This window comes from Ochlerotatus camptorhynchus, unplaced genomic scaffold, assembly GCF_037179485.1.
Source record: "Ochlerotatus camptorhynchus isolate MF236.1 unplaced genomic scaffold, CSIRO-AGI_Acam_v1.1 ptg000080l, whole genome shotgun sequence".
NCBI classification, from domain to species: domain Eukaryota; kingdom Metazoa; phylum Arthropoda; class Insecta; order Diptera; family Culicidae; genus Ochlerotatus; species Ochlerotatus camptorhynchus.
In genome coordinates, this window is record NW_027040570.1 from 1,325,235 (window position 1) to 1,344,770 (window position 19,536).

Consider the following 19,536-nt stretch of genomic DNA (forward strand, 5'->3'; position numbering starts at 1 on the left):
AAACTATTTCTGAACTTCAAATGAACTCAAAGTATATTTACGACGATCCGCAATAAGATCATACTATAGAATTTATACAGATTTTTGTCAGCCAGAAACAGATTAAAAAGATGTTTTACGGTGACAATACAGATTGAAATTAGAAATAATGTGACAACAGCAAAACGTAACAAAACATTGAGGTACTTTTTAGAAAATTCATTATGGATCCCCTTGGAACCCCCTATTAATTGTATATGTAATAGTAGACTAGACGATGCTGAACAAAATAACGTTGAGATTAGCTGCTAATACCTGTTAACATGCAAGAAACACCCCCTTACAGATGGCGTTAAAAAATATAAAAAAAGACTAAAATCCTTAAAACAAAAAAATTAGTGATTTGTTTTTTTGCAGCAACAATGTGCAGTTTTGGAGCACTTAAAACTTTGTAAAACATTGAAAAAAAAAATGTGAAATTCAAACTAAAAAGTTATGGTAAAAAACGGTTTTCAAGGGGGTACTACCGTTTGTACTCCATTTTCACCCTATAACTTTGTCCACTTGAGAGATAGAAAATTGACGTCTTGGATAAAGTTCCTTAAAATGACATCATCTACAATGTTTCCATAGATGATCATCAACTTCAACAATACATTTTTTTTTTATCTAAGTGTATACCCCCCTTAAGCAAAAAATTTTACCACTACAATAAAGTATTTGAAAATTGAAGAAACATTTTAGAAGGCATCAAAATGCTTCACTCAATAGTTTCGTCGCAAATGGCCATGTCCCTCTTTTTTTTATGATTTCGTCCCACTGTACCACGGTAGAAAATGCAATTTTTCAACTTATTCGCTATATTTCGAATTGACCACGGCGGGTTTTTGACGTGGGTGTGCAGGATAAATTATCTTTTCTCATCTTCCATCTAGTACGACTTTTGACGTAGGACTACGTCTGTGATTTCTGTATGGGGGTACACTTTGTGAAAACCGAAAATGGAACATGTAACGAAATTATGAAAGATTTTGAACGTGAATAACTCAGCTGCCCCTGTATCAATTTCAATAATTTTATCGCCAATTGATCAGAAATATTTCTACGCATCGATAACAATGCTTTCGACTATTGAAAAAGTTGTAAATGTCTAGCATTTTTCAAAAGTGTCGAAATAACTAACAAATACGCCAATTACGTAAATGCATATGCTGCTTCCCCAACACAGTCATCAAATAATCATTTATAGACGAAACATGTCGATGTAGCATTGCTGCTTACCCAACAGAAAGTCGTTAATAGATGAAACAAGTCGAAGTGGCATTCGCCTCCGATCTTCGGGCGTATGCGAATAGGGAGAATGCAATTGCGTAACATTTTGCACACTCATCGCCATATTCAGAGCCACACGCCTACAACGACCACACCAACTGCTCTCCAGAGTTGTATCCAAACTTGGAAGCAAGGGTGCAAGTGATTTTGATCGACTTTATCGACTTTCCGTTTCGTTAATGATAGAAGAGCATAGCAGAAATAGTGCGAAATAGGTTAGTGAAGCCATAGTCATCAAAAGAGGAAATCGATGAAGAGAATTGACTTTCACCCTTCTGCTTCTAAGCCCTTTAATAAAATGGGAGGAGCTTTAGCACTGATATTATACCAGCTGTGTCTATACAACGCATAATTTAGTGTAGTAAGGCACAGCAGATGAAGTGTATGATAAAATACCCAAAATTAGTGGGGCATGATTTTCTAGCTTTCGAAAAATGATTATTTTTCATGTCCGATTGACAAGCGACAAAACCGTAAAAAAGGATCAACTTCAACTGATATGCCTTTAATTGTTGCTTTTGTCCATACAGTAGCTGACCGAAGCTCCTCCCATTTGGTGGTGTCGTTAGCATCTAGTGTATCGCCGAATCTATGTGTGGAAGAAGAACCATCGCGACCAAGGGCGTAGCCAGGTTTCGAGCTAGGGAGGGGCGAAAAAAATTACTATGGAAAGTTTGGACGAATGCCATTTCACCGAAAGCCTTTGTGTTGCTGAGTTTATGGGGTGGCAGTTGCCCTCCCCTTCCCCCTCTGGCTACGCCTATGATCGCAACAATCAGCAAAACGGTACCAACCAAGCTTCTAATCCTTAAGCAACTGGGCCGACACTCTTCTGAGTGCCCATTTCTTGTAGCAAAGTTGAGGTATCCTTCGCTGCGCCTTTCCAACCACCGGGTAAACCCGAGTCCAGCAGTAGCCGAGCCGGGATTCTTCTAAGGCTCTGAACCATTTGGTGGATTATTTTAACTTTTGGTTAAAATTTGACAGATGGAAAGTTATCGATTAACCCTGCCATCCGAGCGGGGTTATTTCTGACAGACAAGAAGTTACATGTTGACAACCGTGGCTGAGTTCTTCTCGAAAACCGGTCGATCGACAGCACAGGGATTTTCGAACATCAAGAATAACTTTCGAAATGTCACTTTTAACCACGAGTTAAATTTAACTCGGCAAATGATTCACAGCCTAAGTGCCCATTCGTCGTTGAGATATCCTTCACTGCGTCCTTCCAACCCGTCGCAGCCACCTAGTCAACCCGTGTCCAGCAGCAGTCGCGCTGACACTCTTCCGAGTGCCCATTCATCGTAGCAAGGTTGAGGTTTCCCTCGCAGCCTTCCAACCTGTCGCAGACACCTGTTTCACCCCTGTCCAGTAGCAGACGGGCCGAGAATCTTGCAAGTGCGCAATCATTGAACTGAAGAATATGGGATTATCCGGTCCGATTTGCTGATCCAGCTGCCTACACGTCATCATCATCTGCCAAAGGTTTTAATCCTGTACTACCATCGGCCCTTTTCAGGGCCACAAAGAATTTCCAAACGAGTTAAATCTCTGAACATGTCTCAACTAAAATTCATATCAAAAGGTTCTTTTCAGGGCTGCACGTACCGAGACAAACCGTTCACCACTGAAACACGTGTACTTTCAAAACAAATCGCTGTCAAAACACTCCAAATCCGACCACTAGAGGCGCTGCTATAGAATAAACAAAATTTCCGGATTCTAAGTGGACTAGACTTTATAGTAAAAATTAAAATCAAACGGGAGTTCCACGGGTATTTTAGGAGCAAACATAGAGAATGCCAAGGAATATTGAATAGGAATTGTGTGGAGAGTTACAGATGAATTACGCGGTTGGTGCAACTTGCGGTTTCGTAAAGTGCGGTTTTCGTGAACAGGTGGTTCTAATTATTTCGCCAAGTTAGTTTTTGAACATTTATCAGTTGAATAATCATCGAAACCATGAATAAAACATTAATTTCAGTGAACAGTGACGAAATTTATCGTGTAGCGTCATCGGTTCATTATCCAAGCCTACCCACCAGGAATTCTGAGGGGAATTCCAAGGTAATTCTTAGGAGATCTTGAATGCAATTCCATTCAGTAATCCAATACAATTCCTATGAGAATTTCAAGGAAGCTTAAAGTGGAATTCCATGAGAACTCTGAAGATTGTTTTAAGGAATGTAAGGAATTTAAGTTTTGGAGGAATACTTAGAAGCTGCTGAGGAGAATTCCAAAAGAATCAGTAGAATTCTGAGGAGAAGATCAAGGTAATTCTGCTGAAATTATTAAAAATTCAAAGCGAATTGCAGAGTAAGGTCTGTATCCAAATTAATCCGGACACCTTCAAATCACTGTAACTGTTGAAATATTTCAAGTAGGAGTGAAACATTTCGCTGAGGTATAGCTGGGAGACATTGATGAAAAAGACTATGATTGGTGTTTACATTCCATGTTTGCAAGTCCTGACTTGTCAATCCGGGAACTTGCAAAAACAATTGGATTAACCTAAATCCACTGTTCACGGTGTGCTCAAATCATTTCCGGAACGTTTGACGGTCAAGAGGAAACCGAGAAGTGCTGATCCTGTCATGGACCGAAAGGTGATGAGAATATTGGAGGAAAACCCGAATCTCTCTGTTCGAAAGATGGCTCATAAAATAGGAATGTCACCTGGTTTTGTTCAAAAATCAAAACAGCGTTTGGGGCTGAAGTCGTCTAAAGTTCCAAATCGCAACGATAAACAGAATTTGACAGCAAAATCACGGGCTCGACGTTTGTGCTGCGAATATTTGACGAAGTTTTCATGCGTTGTTATGGACGATAAAACTTATGTCCTGGAAGATTTCGAGCAGCTTCCAGGGCTGGCATTCTATTCTGCTATGGCCAAAAATGCTACAGCTGAGTATTTCATGCCGAAGAAGGCATCGAAATTTCCAGAAAAATACCTTATTTGGCAAGCAATTTGCACGAGTGGCCGAAAGAGTAAATCTTTCATCACTACAGGCACAATCAACAAGGAGATTTACCAGAAAGAGTGCCTGCAGAAGCGATTGCTACCCTTCATCAAAAGCCACAAATAAAACCCTTTATTCTGACCCGATTTGGCATCATGCCATTATGCTGAAACTGTGATGGTGTGGTACGAAGCAAATCAAGTGAATGTCGTACCAAAGACCGCAAATCCACCAAATTGTTCAGAGTTACGTCCAATCGACATACATTGGGCTCTGATGAAGCGAAGGCTTTCTGGAAAGAAACAAGGAGTTAAAGATATCATACACTTCCAACAAATTTGGACAAAGACCCACGGTATCTGAGGAGTCTGTAAAAACCCTAATGGATGGAGTTAAGCGCAAAGTTCGATAATTTTATGCAAATACGGAATAGCTATGCTTTAACTTCGGGAATTTTTAAATCTTATCCTATGAATCTGAAATAAACAACTAATGAAATATAATGCGAAATTTCCCTCAGGGCTCGAGGAAAACAACCAGCGATACCCGTTAGAGATGTCTTGGCGAGCCGAGATCTCGACTATTTGAGTTTAATTTATGTGTTTTTAAAACGGATAGATCTGAGGATTTAGTAGTACGGTGTACCCCCATGTTTGTCTTTTTTTTTATCAGTATGTCGCTTAGTTCGAGAACAAGAGCACATTGCCCTCCAAACCTTGTGTTCTCAACCCCTACCCTGCCATCCATTTGATACAATTTGTTACCCCTAACCTCGAGATAGCCGCGAGTAATCGGTCCCCGCTTTACTAACGTTAGTTTTAGGTAATTTTGTTATCTAAATAATTAATATCGGCTCCGCAAAGCTACACCAAATGAGCCTGGAAAAATAAACACATTATTTAAAAAAAGGGGAATTTTGTGTTTTACCTAAGTTTTGATGGGTCCGGATTATTGTGGATACAGATTTTAAATATAAAAAGTTATCGGTAGATAATTCCTAAAGGTTTCTGATGAAAATTATGAGGGTATTACCTTAACACTCGAAGTCCCAGTAAGATGATATAAAGAAATTTTTGAACAAATCTCAACTTTAGGAGATCTAAGATTTTAAACAATTTGCGATATTTAGCACTCAGTAAACATTTTTAATTGCAGACTTGTAGAAACAAATTAAACATTCTGAGACTTTGAAATAATGTTTCATCACAGACAAACAGACGTAACTTTTTGAATAAGTTTTTCTTTAAAACATTGTACCTTAATAAAAAGGACATTCAGTAACGACATCTCTCGAGAACAATGTTGCATGCAAGCTAAACAGAATATATAGAAACGTCAAAATGATCCGATGCTAGCGCTGCGGTGAGCAGTTCGCGGAATTTATAATATTCAAATTAGTCGTTAAATGCGTGAACGATGATCCAGAATGAAGAGTTACGTCTGTTTGTCTGTGGTTTTATAGCAGTTCACTCGAGGGGCAAGCACTTGTTTTTCAATACATTATTTAAAATTATTTGTCATTACATAAATTATCGTTATTATTTTTGAATTACTTTCAATACCGCTTAAAGTATTTAAATTCAAATCATTACTGTCTTCAAAGTATTTAAATTACTACGATGTATTTTAAATATCACGCACTTATATCTGGAAGGGCGTGCCCCTCGAGTTCACTTCCTGTGAAATATGTTCCCTTTATTCGGGACTTTGTCCCCTCTATTTTGAAACCTGGCTACGGCCCTTGTTCATAATTGCCATTTTTTAAAAGCTGATTAAAGTACATTCAATTTTGTACTTCAAAATCTACATCATTTTCCAATCATCAAAAGTCTTCACAAAACATGAAATGTCCTCAAAAGTCTACGGACAATAAAAGTCCTCACAGAATTTCAAATGTCTTCAAAATAAAGACATGTCTTAAAATTTGACATCCCTGTTCAGAACTTGCTAGATAGTAGTAGAACATATACACTAAAACCTTCATTTACAAACCAAACCGGGGTTCGTAAATCGAATTACTATGAAAAATACCTCGTTATTTGGGATTCACTTAGTAAAAAGAGGTTTTTGAAAACCTTGTATTTGTAGGAACCGGAAATCCAAGTCTGACGCCATTTGGTAATTCAAGATGGCGGCATCTCTTTACAGAACAGCTGGGAAATACTGTCAAATACCCCTCAATATGGGACTTTTTGTAATCTGGGTAACGTGTAGGGACCGGAAATTGATGTCTGATGCCATTTTTAAATCCAAGATGACGGCTTCCAGTTACAGAAAAACTTGGAAATTCTGTCAAATACCCAACAATATGGATATTTTTGAAATCGGGGTGACGTATAATTACTGAAAACCCATGTCTGACGCCATTTTGAATTTCAAAATGGTGGCTTCCGGTTACATAAAAACAGAAAAATACTGTTAAATACCCAATAATATGGATATTTTTGGAATCGGGAAACTAGTGAGAAACGGAAATCCATGTCTGATCAATATGGCGGCATCAGGTTACAGAAAAACGGGGAAATACTGTCAAATACCCCAAAATGTGGTTATTACTAGAACCTGGGTGACGTGTATGAATTGGAAATACATGTCTGACCCCATTTTGAAATTCAAGATGGTGGCATCCAGCCACCATCTTGGATCAAAATGGCGTCAGACATCGATTTCCGATTCCTACACGTCACCCCGATTCCAAAAATACCCATATTGTGGGGTATTTAATAGAATTTCTAAGGTGTTCTCTAACAAGAAGCGGCCATTTTGGATTTAAAAATGGCGTCAGGCATCAATTTGTGGTTCCTACACGTCTCGCATATTCCAAAAATACCCATATTAAGGGATATTTGACAGAATTTCCAAGCTTTTCTGTAACCGGAAACCACCATCTTGAATTTCAAAATGGCGTCAGACATCGAATTCTGGTTCCTATAATATGAAACAGAGCCTAGTATCCTAATATCTAATACTACAAGCATTTTTAACACATTCTCTTCATATTTTTAGCCGAAACTCACAATGGCCCGATGCCGCCGGAATGTGGACAATTTTCTCGATGCCTGCCGCAGGATTGGCGTTGACGAGGTGAGTGTCTTTATACCTTGCACCTAGTAGTTTGAACAAAGTGTTTGCGATTTCTTGATTTTCTCGTGGTAGAAGTAGAAGTTGATGGAAACAAGTTTATTTTTAGTTGCTCCAAATACCCTATCTCTATATGGTTTTGATTTTCTCTGTGTGTATCTTCTTTAACTTGTCCTCGGATTAGTCCTATCTCTATCGATCGAATTGGATCTAACTGATTTCTTCTAAGAAGCACAAAACTTTTATTTTCAAAAAAAAAAATCTTTCATAACCGTGGTAGGGTCTAGAACTAACATCACTCAAAGACTAACACACTACTTACTACTACTCTTAAGAGTTGTTGGTGTATAATCTCATAGGACTTCAACTCGGAAAATTGTATACCACATTGTACATGCAATCGAAGCGCTATGCATTAGAAATAGGGATGGCTTTTTATTCACATTCTGTACCTTTCATTCGATTACGTATACGTTGTACATAGTTTTCAAAGAGGAAGGTTCTTTGTCTCTCTTCTGTTGTGTATTGTATAGTTATAACTAGCCATTTGCCTAGGGCCTAAGCTGAAAACTCGTTCTGACCATGCGGAACTAACTCTCTCTCCTGTTGTTATTGGTGTTGGTTGCAGGAGTTGATATGCTCCTGTCAGGACATCGTGCCACCATCCCCACCACCACCACCACCATCATCCTCAGCGACTGCGGAAGATCTGGAACAAGCGCCAACCGAACCGGAAGTGGACCTAGTCCAGCCTCCGAACGCACCGGCAATGTTTCGTACCGTCATTGCTCTGCTAAATCGGGCCGAACTAATGGCTCACGGTCCTGTGCATCGTCCTACATCTCCTCCCCCACCTCCACCGCCATCAGTCACGACCAACAACAACAACAGCAACAACAACAACAACACTGGACAACCAAGCACACTCACTGCAGCCAACACCAATACAACAACAACAACAGCAGAGGCAGAAAGAGACCCAGGCGAGGAGCCGAATGGTAATTACCACCGAGCTTCCCCGAATCCCTTGCATTGCTTTGCTAACAACCACATGCTACGTAACACTTCCACCCCGAACACCAAAGGCACTAAAACACTGCTAGAGTATCACTTTGATCATGAGGAAGAGGCACTGGTGGCCGAGCGGGAAGATGTTATGAGAGTTCAGGCTAGACTTAGGGCTGTTAGTGCTAGTGAGAGTGAGGTTCATCGACACGCGGCGGCTTCGGTGGACGGAGCATGTGGCGGAGGAGGAGTGGGAGATGCAAGGAACGTCCCGGCTTCGCTGGATCTCAGCGTTGGAAACGACGGCGGCGCTGGGCGCAGGAAGCGCAAGTTTCCCAGCACAAAGTTCAGCAACGGCAAGAGGCAGGAGCAGTCCGGAGGTAGTTTGAACGAAATTGTCGAAGAGTGCGAGTACGATAGCGACATAGGCAAGTTCCGATGCCGACAGGGCGATGAATATGAGGATTCGGAGTCCAGCGTGAACTCGCTGGATGAGGAAACGTTCACGCCGACGAATGCCAATCAGGGTATAAACGATCTGAACAGCACCCCGACCGGTACCGGACCGGAGCCTTCGAAGGATGTGCTGAATTTCAACATCAACTCGGAGGAGAACGATCCGACCGTGGCGGGAAGGAAGATTGTCAGCAAGAGGATCGAATTTTGGGAAAGCAATGCAGGCAGCGGCGACAAGATTGTCAACAGTTCGCTGAGAAGAAGCATTAGCGAGGAGGACAATGAATGCAAGGAGGGGAACCAGTGGAACCAGCAGTCGGCCCATCCGACCATTTCCACGATTCTCTGTTTAGGGACGTTCATTTTTACGGTCGTTTATTTGTATTTGTATCCACTTCCGAACTACTAGGCAACCGGGGAGGAGGTGGAACAAGCCATCTCCACTTTTAATTTGTTACAGTTTTATCAGAGTTTTTCATATTTTTGTTGATTTTTAAGAAAAGAGAGAAGATTTCTTATTTTTTTGTCGGAATTTTCAGTACAATTAATTTTAGTTGATTACGTACTTAAATTATCAACTTATTTCTTAGTTAAGTAGAGGCGATTTTAGTTTAAAACGAAAAAGCGGAGGTGAATTGATTTACTTTGAGTTTCGATTCAATAGATAGCGTGATTGTATGAGGAGTGTTTCGATTGAAGAAAACGTCTAAATTAAAGACATAGAAAACTGCGATTTTTCATTCCTTTCATAGCGAACGGAAAAGAACTGTTAAAATCGTGGGATATTTTACTTGCATTGGCTATAAAGTGGTAAGTTGTTCATATCAAATTCTTTCAATTGGCTGGTAAACGCTAAAGCAGATCATTCCATTCAAACGAAATACAAATCTTAAATGTTAGATAAATTGTATAAGATTAAAGAAAAAATTTCATAAGCCACTCTCATCACCCACATTCCATTCAACTTGGCTGGAGTAAATCATTTCACTGAGCACTACGTGTTTCGCCCCCACAAATCCATTCCGAGGCTTAGGTTTTGCCAAACCGCTTAAATTTCTACTTTTGAGTGTGATTTTGTTTGCTTTATTCATTCACAATTCTTCACGCTTATGTTCTTAAGAAGGTACCTTAAGCAGTTTCTTTTAAACCGAATAATCTCATTTTTAAATATCATACAATCGTATTTATTTTACCATTTTTTTTTTAATAATTTTAAACCTTATAAAATCGTTAAATGTAAAACTGTAGATTAGGAAACACATGAAAAATATAATCAAAATTACGAGTTACTAAAAAACGAATCAATACTTAGGAAAAAGAACACGAATCACGACAAAACAGAATACATGCAATCATAAGAACACGATCGAAGATAAAACACGATAACACATAACCACTCTAACAAAGAAGAGAGAGAGAGAGAAAAAATCTCACAAATCGCGAGAACAAGTTAAGGAAAGCAGTTGCCTTATTTTATGTGAAACACTCAGTCTCAGCATAGTGTCCTTCCCTCTCACATTCAATCGTTAAACGGTTCTTTTTTGGGAACGGAAACACACATCCTACAACTGAAAGGAAGCACGTGCACCAAGCAAACAAGAAATAACCCGTGATTGGCATTAATAGGTAGACGTGTAGACGAATTTAAATTTACAACCCAGACACCATTGAAACGTGCAGTGAATAGATATCTATTTTGTTAGAGTCCTTTTGAAAATTACTAACTACAGGTGAACACAAACAGAAACTAAATAATCTCACTGTCTCGCTGTCATCTCGATGTATCTCTATCTCACTCTCTAGTTTTATAGCAGCTTTTACTGTAGTCTGTATAGGGTCAAAGAAGAAAATAATTGGTAGTGATCGAGAAGAGTCCGCGTGTCTGTAGTTACTTAATCTCTGTTAATTATTCTGTCCCGGCATAAGAAAAAAAAAAAAACGATAAACATGCAATCTCTTTTGAAGAAACGATCACCTGATCTAGTCAATCTGTAAAACACAAACAACGAGACTATTTATTTTTCCACTATTGTTTTTTTACTTGCTTATCAAATGATTTTGAATTAATGTACTAAGGTGTAGCACTAATTCGTCCTCTGGGATGTTCATCATTTGCGTCAAAAACAGTAAAGTTAATCAACCGATGTGTATGCATCAAATTCCATATCGTAGTTTCGATTTAATGGAAGAATATCGTATCAAAGCGAAGATGACGAACTAGTTTCGCACCCTATTTGAAAATACTATCCTATTTTACTTGTTACGTGTGCATTTTGTGAAGACATTGTTTTCATTCAAGGAGCAGTTTAAATTAAAAAAAAATCGTCTGAAAAGCAAATCGGTATTAGGCCAAACACTTTTAGGCATAGTTCATTAGCCCAAAGTTGTAAAAACTAAAGAATGAACACTTAGACATTGTTTTATTAATCTTGAACATGATCCAAGGGAAAACTTTGGTTTATCAGCCTTAGATCTGCTTTTAAATGTCCCAGGCATGGATTTTTAAAGATTCTAGGCCTTCCATTCCATTTTGGTATCAAGCTGTTCAATATTTTGATGAGTTGGAACTATTTTTTTAAAGACTTCATCAAGCGTTTTGCAGGGATTTTGGATTTTGGATTCCCGACATTAAGACTTGTACAGATCCTATTGTTGTTTATTCATTTATTTTATAAGGCTCATTCGAATTAACTTTACACAGAGTCGAGGATTCTTGTTAACTATACAAAACATCGTAAAACTATAGTTAAACGGTACAATAAAATAAACACTGTATCTTCCGCTATCCAATAAGCCTCCTCCATCAGAACGGGAGCCGCTTCCAGTGGTTTCATTGTATGGCAGTATCGCCAACGGTGGTCAGCACTCACACATTCATCACTAAACGGTTGCTTTCCAAAGTCGACGACGCATCAACCGAAAGAACAGCTGATGAAGAATAATGAGAACAACCCAAGGGGTATTCACCTTAATCTGTGTCAAGCGTTGTGCCGATAATTCCAAAGCAGGCCGAAGTGTATCAATCAAGGTGTCAATATCCCATGAGTTTGGCAACCCTGAAGTTAGACTTTTGTGATTGTGTTTACATTTTCAGTTTATCTAATTCATGACCATGGTTCCTGGCAAATATTAAGCTTCACTTTCATTAGAATGAGAACGGATTGGACAGTGGAAGAGGAACTGGAAGCAATACAACCTAAACGACCCGTCCACAGGAACCAGCTGCCAGTAAAATGCTTCCCGGCTAAATCAAACCCAGAACCTGCACGGACGAAAGTTCACTCCCATCCTAGAAACAACATCCTCGAAACAGTTCTGATCGACTCAGAACTACGCAGCCTCGACGACATCACCCAAGCCTATCGTATCGTAGATTGTGATGTCTCCTACCATCACCCAATTACACACGTTCAAGTCTATCAAGTTCACGATCCTTTGGAGATGTGATACCACAAGGTACCACCAATCAAAATGGCCAATGTACCACTTCATATCTGTCTGATGACATTGACATCATGTTCCGTGCCATTTGAGACGATGGCGGAAACGTACATCAGACTGAAGGCTGAAGCTAGGCGGATTGGACTTACCATCAACACATCAAAGACAAAATACATGGAAGAGGTTCTAGGGAAGACAATGTTAGCCTCCCACCCCGAGTTCAGATCGAGGTGGTCGATGAGTTCGTGTATTTGGGCTCACTGGTGACCGCCGAAAATGATACCAGCAGAGAAATTCAAAGACGCATTATGGCAGGGAACCGTGCCTACTTTGGACTCCGGGGGACGCTCCGGTCGAATAAAATTCGCCGCCGCACGAAGTTGACTGTCTACAAGACGCTGATTAGACCGGTGGTCCTCTTCGGCCACGAGACCTGGACTATGCTCGTGGAGGACCAACGCGCCCTTGGTGTTTTCGAACGGAAGGTGTTGCGTACCATCTACGGTACCAGCTGCTGGGAGAACCATCCATCGTTCACATTGCAAAAAATTGGGCGACTACGGTGGGATTGGCACGTCGTAAGAATGCCGCACGACGACCCAGTGAAAATGGTTCTAGAAAGCGATCCAACAGGATCAAGAAGAAGAGGCGCGCAGCGGGCAAGGTGGATCGACCAAGTAGAAGGCGACTTGCGGACCCTTCGCAGACTACGAGGCTGGCGAAGTGCGGCCATGAATCGAGTAGAGTGGAGACGACTCCTTCGGACAGCAGAGGACAACAAGGCCTTAGTCTGATTGATGGTATGGTACGTATCGACATCCCCCAATAAGTACTGGGACTTGTATGGACATCCCTATAAAGTCCTGTGGATTTCCCATCGAAGTCCATACCAATTGAAACCAATGACTGGCAAGGATACCTTAAGAAAACCGTAGGAGAGAACGATAAAATTTTCATCATGGAAGACCCTTGGCAAGACCGGGATTCAAACCTGGCCAAAATACAAAACCCATCGTTCGTTATCGTTCGTTCTGCATAACAACCTCGTAAAACAAAACAAAACTCCTCCGCAGCTGGCGCAATATTGTCGTAGTTCAGAGGATCTTTGTCCATTCAGTTCGCCGATCGCATTCCGCACCTTACTGTCGTATTGGACGATCATTTGACCAACTGTTGCTGGAGGGAACCCATTTTGACTGTCGTATCGACCCTCTCGACTGACCGTGGTGTGGAAGAACTCTGTTGGCGTGAAGCTATTCTGGACGAAACCACGAGCCGCTGGGATTTTCGCTACGCACGACGCACTTGGCATAGATGGCCCACAGCGACACACGAAGAGCTACTGAATCCGATCAGTAGCGGTGCGGCTTCTTCCTCCTTCTTCGGTGAATGGACGCTCATGTGAGCTGCAGCTCACTGTTCAACGCCACGCGCCAAAAGCACTGCTGCTGCTGCTGTTGCTAACGACCGACCGGACATCACCACACAAGGTGATTGAATAAGCAACGTTCAAGAAGACCGGTTGGAATTTGATTTTGAAAGGTGTGTTAGGGAAAGCGGTTTTTGCAGGTAATCGGTGATAATTTTGATCACCATTGCAACAGTTGGACATTTGTGTAATTTTCAATATTTGTTTTCAATTGAAAATTGATAAAGTGTTCAATTTAGCAGATTCGTAGTAAAATTTCTAGTCGATTGGCTTGTTTAGAACTAAAATCCATCCGCTATTGACAGAGTTTATAATGTGGTCAACATCTGACCACTTTTCGTAATGCGGTCGATTTTGGTTTTTCGAAATTGCACCCCCAATATGTTGCCGAAAGACGTAATCCTAAAAATACCCAGAGAGGTTTCTGGAGATCTCTGAACACCGGAAGATCTTTGGAAAATCTGGTTTCCTGAGAAATGTCTATGATATAAAGCAAATTTGCCCTATAAATTTTCCCTTGGCCATCTGCCAGATTAGAAGAATACATCCACAGAAATTTGAAACAGAATTCATTCTTGTTTCGAACCCGCTCAGATATAAAACAGAATAGTCGGGCAGTTGCAAATATGATGCAAACTAGTGCTCGAATAATGAAATTTCAATTCAGTATTGCGTTCCTGTTCTAGTTTCAAATTGAAACAGTCCATATGAAATACAACAGCATTGCGAACGTCCTAAAAACTCAGTTCTATAAATCTGAAATATTGAATACCTTTCCCCGAACGCACATTTTAAAAGTATCAGTGAAGACATTCCGTCGATCTCATCTTTCTAAATACACCTGGTCTTTATTTCTCATGAAACTCAAAATGAAAATTGATCAAAATTAACTTCACAAAAGTACACGATAGTTTTACGTTCTTGCGACATTACAATCTCGATCTTCTAAGTTTAAACATATGATTTTACCTTTGTTTTTTTTTTATGAAATGTCTAACTTTTAAATACTTTTAAGGCTCGATTTTATCCCGTATTTCCAATTATTCATTTTTTATCCACCCCACTATATTACAAAACTTGCGAATACCAAAACAGATCTCTAAAGAACGGATTAAATTTCCTGAATAAATAGTGTTAAGGCTAAAGCAAGGAAGCACTTTCATTCCTTTTGAAACTATAACTAAGCATGTGTTAAATTACAGTTCCATCGATTCGCGGCAGAAACCGAAATTCGTTTAATCAATCGCACATTATCATACAACAAAAGAAACACTTTCATAAAGTAGGTTATTTATTATACTTAACAAATGAAAACCATAAAGCAAACATGAGTATTTATTCACCACTTAGCTGACGGCGGTCACAATCATTGATTTACATACACTGTGACACTTTAATCCATATTATCTTATCATATATTAAGGTAAGGCTATTATAGATTTCGCCTATTTTACACGGGAAGCTTACTAGAAAAGAGACTTTCGAATGATTTGTTGGGCTGCATTTGATTGCATCGAATGCAGCATTGTAGGAACACACTAAAGTATGAAATGAAACGATTTGACTGTTTATGCCTGCAGCTGCACTTTTTTATGTTGGAATAGGAAACGATTAGCGAGCTTTAGTTTAGTGAGTGAAAGGGATAGCGCACTACCTAGAAAGCTTCTCAACGTATTTAATCACTCGTTTTAAGCCGACTGATTTTCCGCGTTAGAAAGACGGCAGCGCCTGTAATGTGTAGCACACACGCGTACTTTTTACGAGGTCTATTTTAATCCGTGCAGTTCCAAAAATATATACCTAGTTAGCGAGAGGCAATTTTTAATCGTTACAACTTACAACCGCGATTAGATTCACATTCAAAGAACATTCAAACACAAATGAAGCCAAAAACATAAGCGTAAATTTACAGGATTTCAAACACAAACAAACCACCAAAAATCACACCAGACAATAGAAGGATAGCACGCAAATAAGCTTTGTACTTAATGTTAAGGCTGCCTGAACATTCATTTCATGTAACACAATACGTAAGTAACCCTAATTTTTCGGATGTTAAGTTATATTTAGCGACACAATAATTTCACGGTTCATCCAAATTTGAAATCTCAAAACAAATTCCACAACCGGCAATAAACATTATTTGATGTGCTTCAACTAATCCGAACTATGAAAAAGTTAATAAAAATTGATTGAAAACTTCTACAAAAATAGCTTGTGTTACTTTTCGCTCCTAACCTCCAACCGTTTTCGAACCAATAATAATTTGTTCTTCCTCGCGTCGCCCTGCGTCCCCACTTTCTCTCTCTATCTCTCTTCCGCAGAATCTCCTATGTTGCGCCGCTGACGTACTGGAAGGCCGTGGCATCGTCCAGGTGGCGATAACCGTGGTGGAATTGATGAAGTTCCACAACCCTGCCGCCCACGTGCGGTCACCGACGCGAAGTTTCTACGCCAGTGGAGGCAACAGCCCGTCAAACACCACCAGTAGTAGCAGCAGCAGTGGCGGACCAAAGAGTGCAACCTCGTCGCCCATTTCGTCGGCCACTTGACCCCCTGCGATGATGGGGGAGATGGGCGTGGCGGACAAACCCTGCGGGGAGCTGGTTCTATCCGCACATCAGCCCCAGAACAATGGCGGCGGTGCCGGCGGTAAGTCGATGGACGACGAAGTCTGGCGGATTTAGGACCGGACATCGGAACCGGTAATCGAAAGGTGCTCGTCGGAAGGTGTAAGTTAGTCTTTTTTTTTCTCTCTCTCTCTATCTCGCGAGGTATCTCGATTGTACGCGAACTTTACGGAACGCGTACGGACTGTATGTGACATAGGTTAACCCAAAAATTAGGTCGTTTAGGTTATTTGATCTTCCTGCTTTGAGGGAAGCATCAGGACACTGCAAAATCAATTGTAGAATTTTTGAAAGACTCTTTAGGTTCTTTTGTACATAGGGAAAGATAGTCGATGATGGGACAAGTACTGGGAACTGTTCGTTTTTAGTTCAGCGCACTCTAGTGAGTGTATGCACAGGTTTATTGTAAACAAAAAAAAAATACTGACTTTGTTGTATTAAAAACGGTTCGGAACAGGATCCAAAAAGGGTACTCGTATGCATAAGCTTAATCTTATTCTATTTATTACACTCACGAAATGAGAAGGTTGTCGAACCAGTTAGGTGTACTGGGGGGGTGGGTAGCTCGTTTTTCTATTTGAGGCTAGGCATCAATGTAGGAGAATCACAGCAAGGGCTCTAACCCGTTTGGCAGAACTGTTGTTTGGTATAATGGTCGTTTGGAATTATGGCCATTTGGCATAAATGTGGCTACTTATGCCGATAGGTTGTACTTTAACAGGATATGATAGATCTGCTGATGATAAAAAGAAGGGAAAATAATCATTTCATTGGTGTTTACCCTTCTTTTGAACATACAGTGTATCTCAAAATTGATCGTACAACACTACTTAAACGGCTCTAAAAGCACAAGTTAAAATGATACGTATCTGAATTTTTGGTTGCTGACTCAGTATACATTTATCAATTATTGGCTCAGTATTGGGCATATTTGGTTGAGTTTACAAAAAGTTAGAGTAATTTAAGGAAAACGCCTTGAAAAACTTTATTTTCTTGAATTAAAATGAACATAACTTCTTGAAATTTTGCTCATTTTTAGTCGTAATAAAGATCATTCATCTGCCACTAATTTTACTAAAATTCGTCCACTAGGTACAAAGTTGAAAATCGAGCGTTTTACTAAAATAAATCTAAGTTCATACATGCTCCTCCAATTAAGACCAACATTATAGCAATAAATCAATAAACATCTGTTCAATCACCAGCCACGATTAAAAAAAAATACGTCTATTGCCCATGCTTAAAAAAATTCTTCTAGGATGTACGATCAATTTTGAGATACCATTGTAAGTTGTTTTATTTTTCGTGTTTATGCTAAATGGTCACTAAGCCAAACGGCATTATGCCAAACGGGGTAGAGCCCACAGAACGTGCGCACCAAAAATGTCGGTTGGGTATAGATTGAAGAAGTGGTTTCCAGCAGAAAATGCAACAGGTATTTGGATTAACAATTTAAAGTTAACCGGCTTGAGAGATGGACAGGATTGGAATGGATCGACTTTTTGAGGTTATGTTGAAAGGATTTGTTTCTGTTTTAAAAGATTCCTGTTTGGAGCAGCACGGAAAAACTCGACTTTTTTCCAATTTGTATGAAACTTTGCATAATTGACCATTTAGTTAAGGCTATTTTTCACGCAGATGGCGCTGTCCCATTGGTAGTAAGTGATAAAAAATACCCATATAGAAATTTGTAAAAGTGGAAATCATACGCCTTTGATGCATATTCAGGTCAAAAGAAGTTGACGACAACCTAAAGAAATAATTCCTAGGCTTTGTCCACAGACAAACAGACATAACACTCACAATCAAATTCTTGGCAAATAAGGTTTCAGTTCGAAATATGCTCGCATTTGTCATGGTGGCGCCACTGAAGCGTTAAGCAAGTCAGCACATTTCGAACTTATCAGGGGTACTTTGACTATATGTTTAGTATTACTTCTGCGTGAAGTCAACGATTTACATAGTTGAAGATGCTAATTTCGAATAACTGACTGAAGTGGTAATTTTTATACGATAGATGAGTAGGTGATGAAAGTATAGAATTGATAGTTCCGTTAGAGTACGGCAGTGTGAAAATTGCATATATAAGAGTAGCGAGCTAGGACAACTTTTAATGAAGGTACAAATCGGTTTTATCATCTCTCTTAACCAAACTCCGCCTTTGGAGAGGGATGGTGAGAGGTGTTTTCTTGGGAAAGTATCCCGCATACTAATCTGACGAATACAGCGTGAAGTATCCTGCTATTTGTCACTTGTGTTTCTCATTAAATGATTCAACTTTACTTGTTGATCTTTTATGCAAGATTCAATTTATTATTCCAATTTATCTTAGCTTATGTATTTGCTAGCCAATCAGCGATCGATACACATACACTACCCGTCATAAGTGATGACTCGCGTGGAAAAGTATTGCAACACTCGTTTGAATATTGCATCACCCCCAAAAAAGTTTAGCATCACCCAAGAAAAGTTTATATTTTCACTTAAATTTGAACAAATTCACTGTATCACTGTTAAATTATTGTAGTAAACATTCAGAAAGCCAGAATTAGACTAAGAAAGTGTTGCAGCAAGTGATGGCTCCCGGTAGAGAAGTTAGATATCATTATGGATAGTACTGAATCATTTCGAGCTAGAAATCATTTCAAATTTATTGATCTAGCAGATTTTCAGGTCTGATTCACATCAAATTCAAGTGATTTCAAACTTTTCAGGCCTGATTCACATCCCATTCAAGTGATTTCAAACTTTTCAGCTCTGATTCACATCCAATTCAAGTGATTTCAAACTTTTCAGCTCTGATTCATCTATTTCAAATGATTTCAAACTTTTCAGGTCTGATTCACATCTAATTCAAGTGATTTCAAACTTTTCAGGTCTGATTCACATCAAATTCATGTGATTCTAAACTTTTCAGGTCTGATTCACATCCAATTCAAGTGATTTCATACTTTTCAGCTCTTATTCACATCAAATTCAAATGATTCCAAACTTTTCAGGATTGATTCACATCCAATTCAAGTGATTCCAAACTTTTCAGGTCTGATTCACATCAAATTCAAGTGATTTCAAACTTTTCAGCTCTGATTCACATCAAATTCAAGTGATTTCAAACTTTTCAGGTCTGATTCACATCCAATTCAAGTGATTTCATACTTTTCAGCTCTGATTCACAGCAAATTCAAATGATTCCAAACTTTTCAGGTCTGATTCACATCCCATT

General features: G+C 39.5%; 1 protein-coding gene across 3 annotated transcripts in view; it reads left to right on the forward strand.

The window, feature by feature from the left end:
- The window catches only part of Lrch (Leucine-rich-repeats and calponin homology domain protein), a 227,553-nt gene extending 209,116 nt beyond the window's left edge, over positions 1 to 18,437 (forward strand). For 2 of the 3 annotated variants that reach the window (XM_065217834.1, XM_065217835.1), the window contains 2 exons: positions 7,278 to 7,355; positions 7,981 to 9,540. In XM_065217834.1, the coding sequence (XP_065073906.1) occupies positions 7,278 to 7,355; positions 7,981 to 9,222 (1,320 nt within the window). In that variant the 3' untranslated portion in view covers positions 9,223 to 9,540. Of the gene's footprint in view, positions 1 to 7,277; positions 7,356 to 7,980; positions 9,541 to 16,007 lie in introns of those variants that run through there. The other variant, XM_065217836.1, reaches the window with a different exon arrangement.
- The last annotated feature ends 1,099 nt before the right edge of the window (positions 18,438 to 19,536 follow it).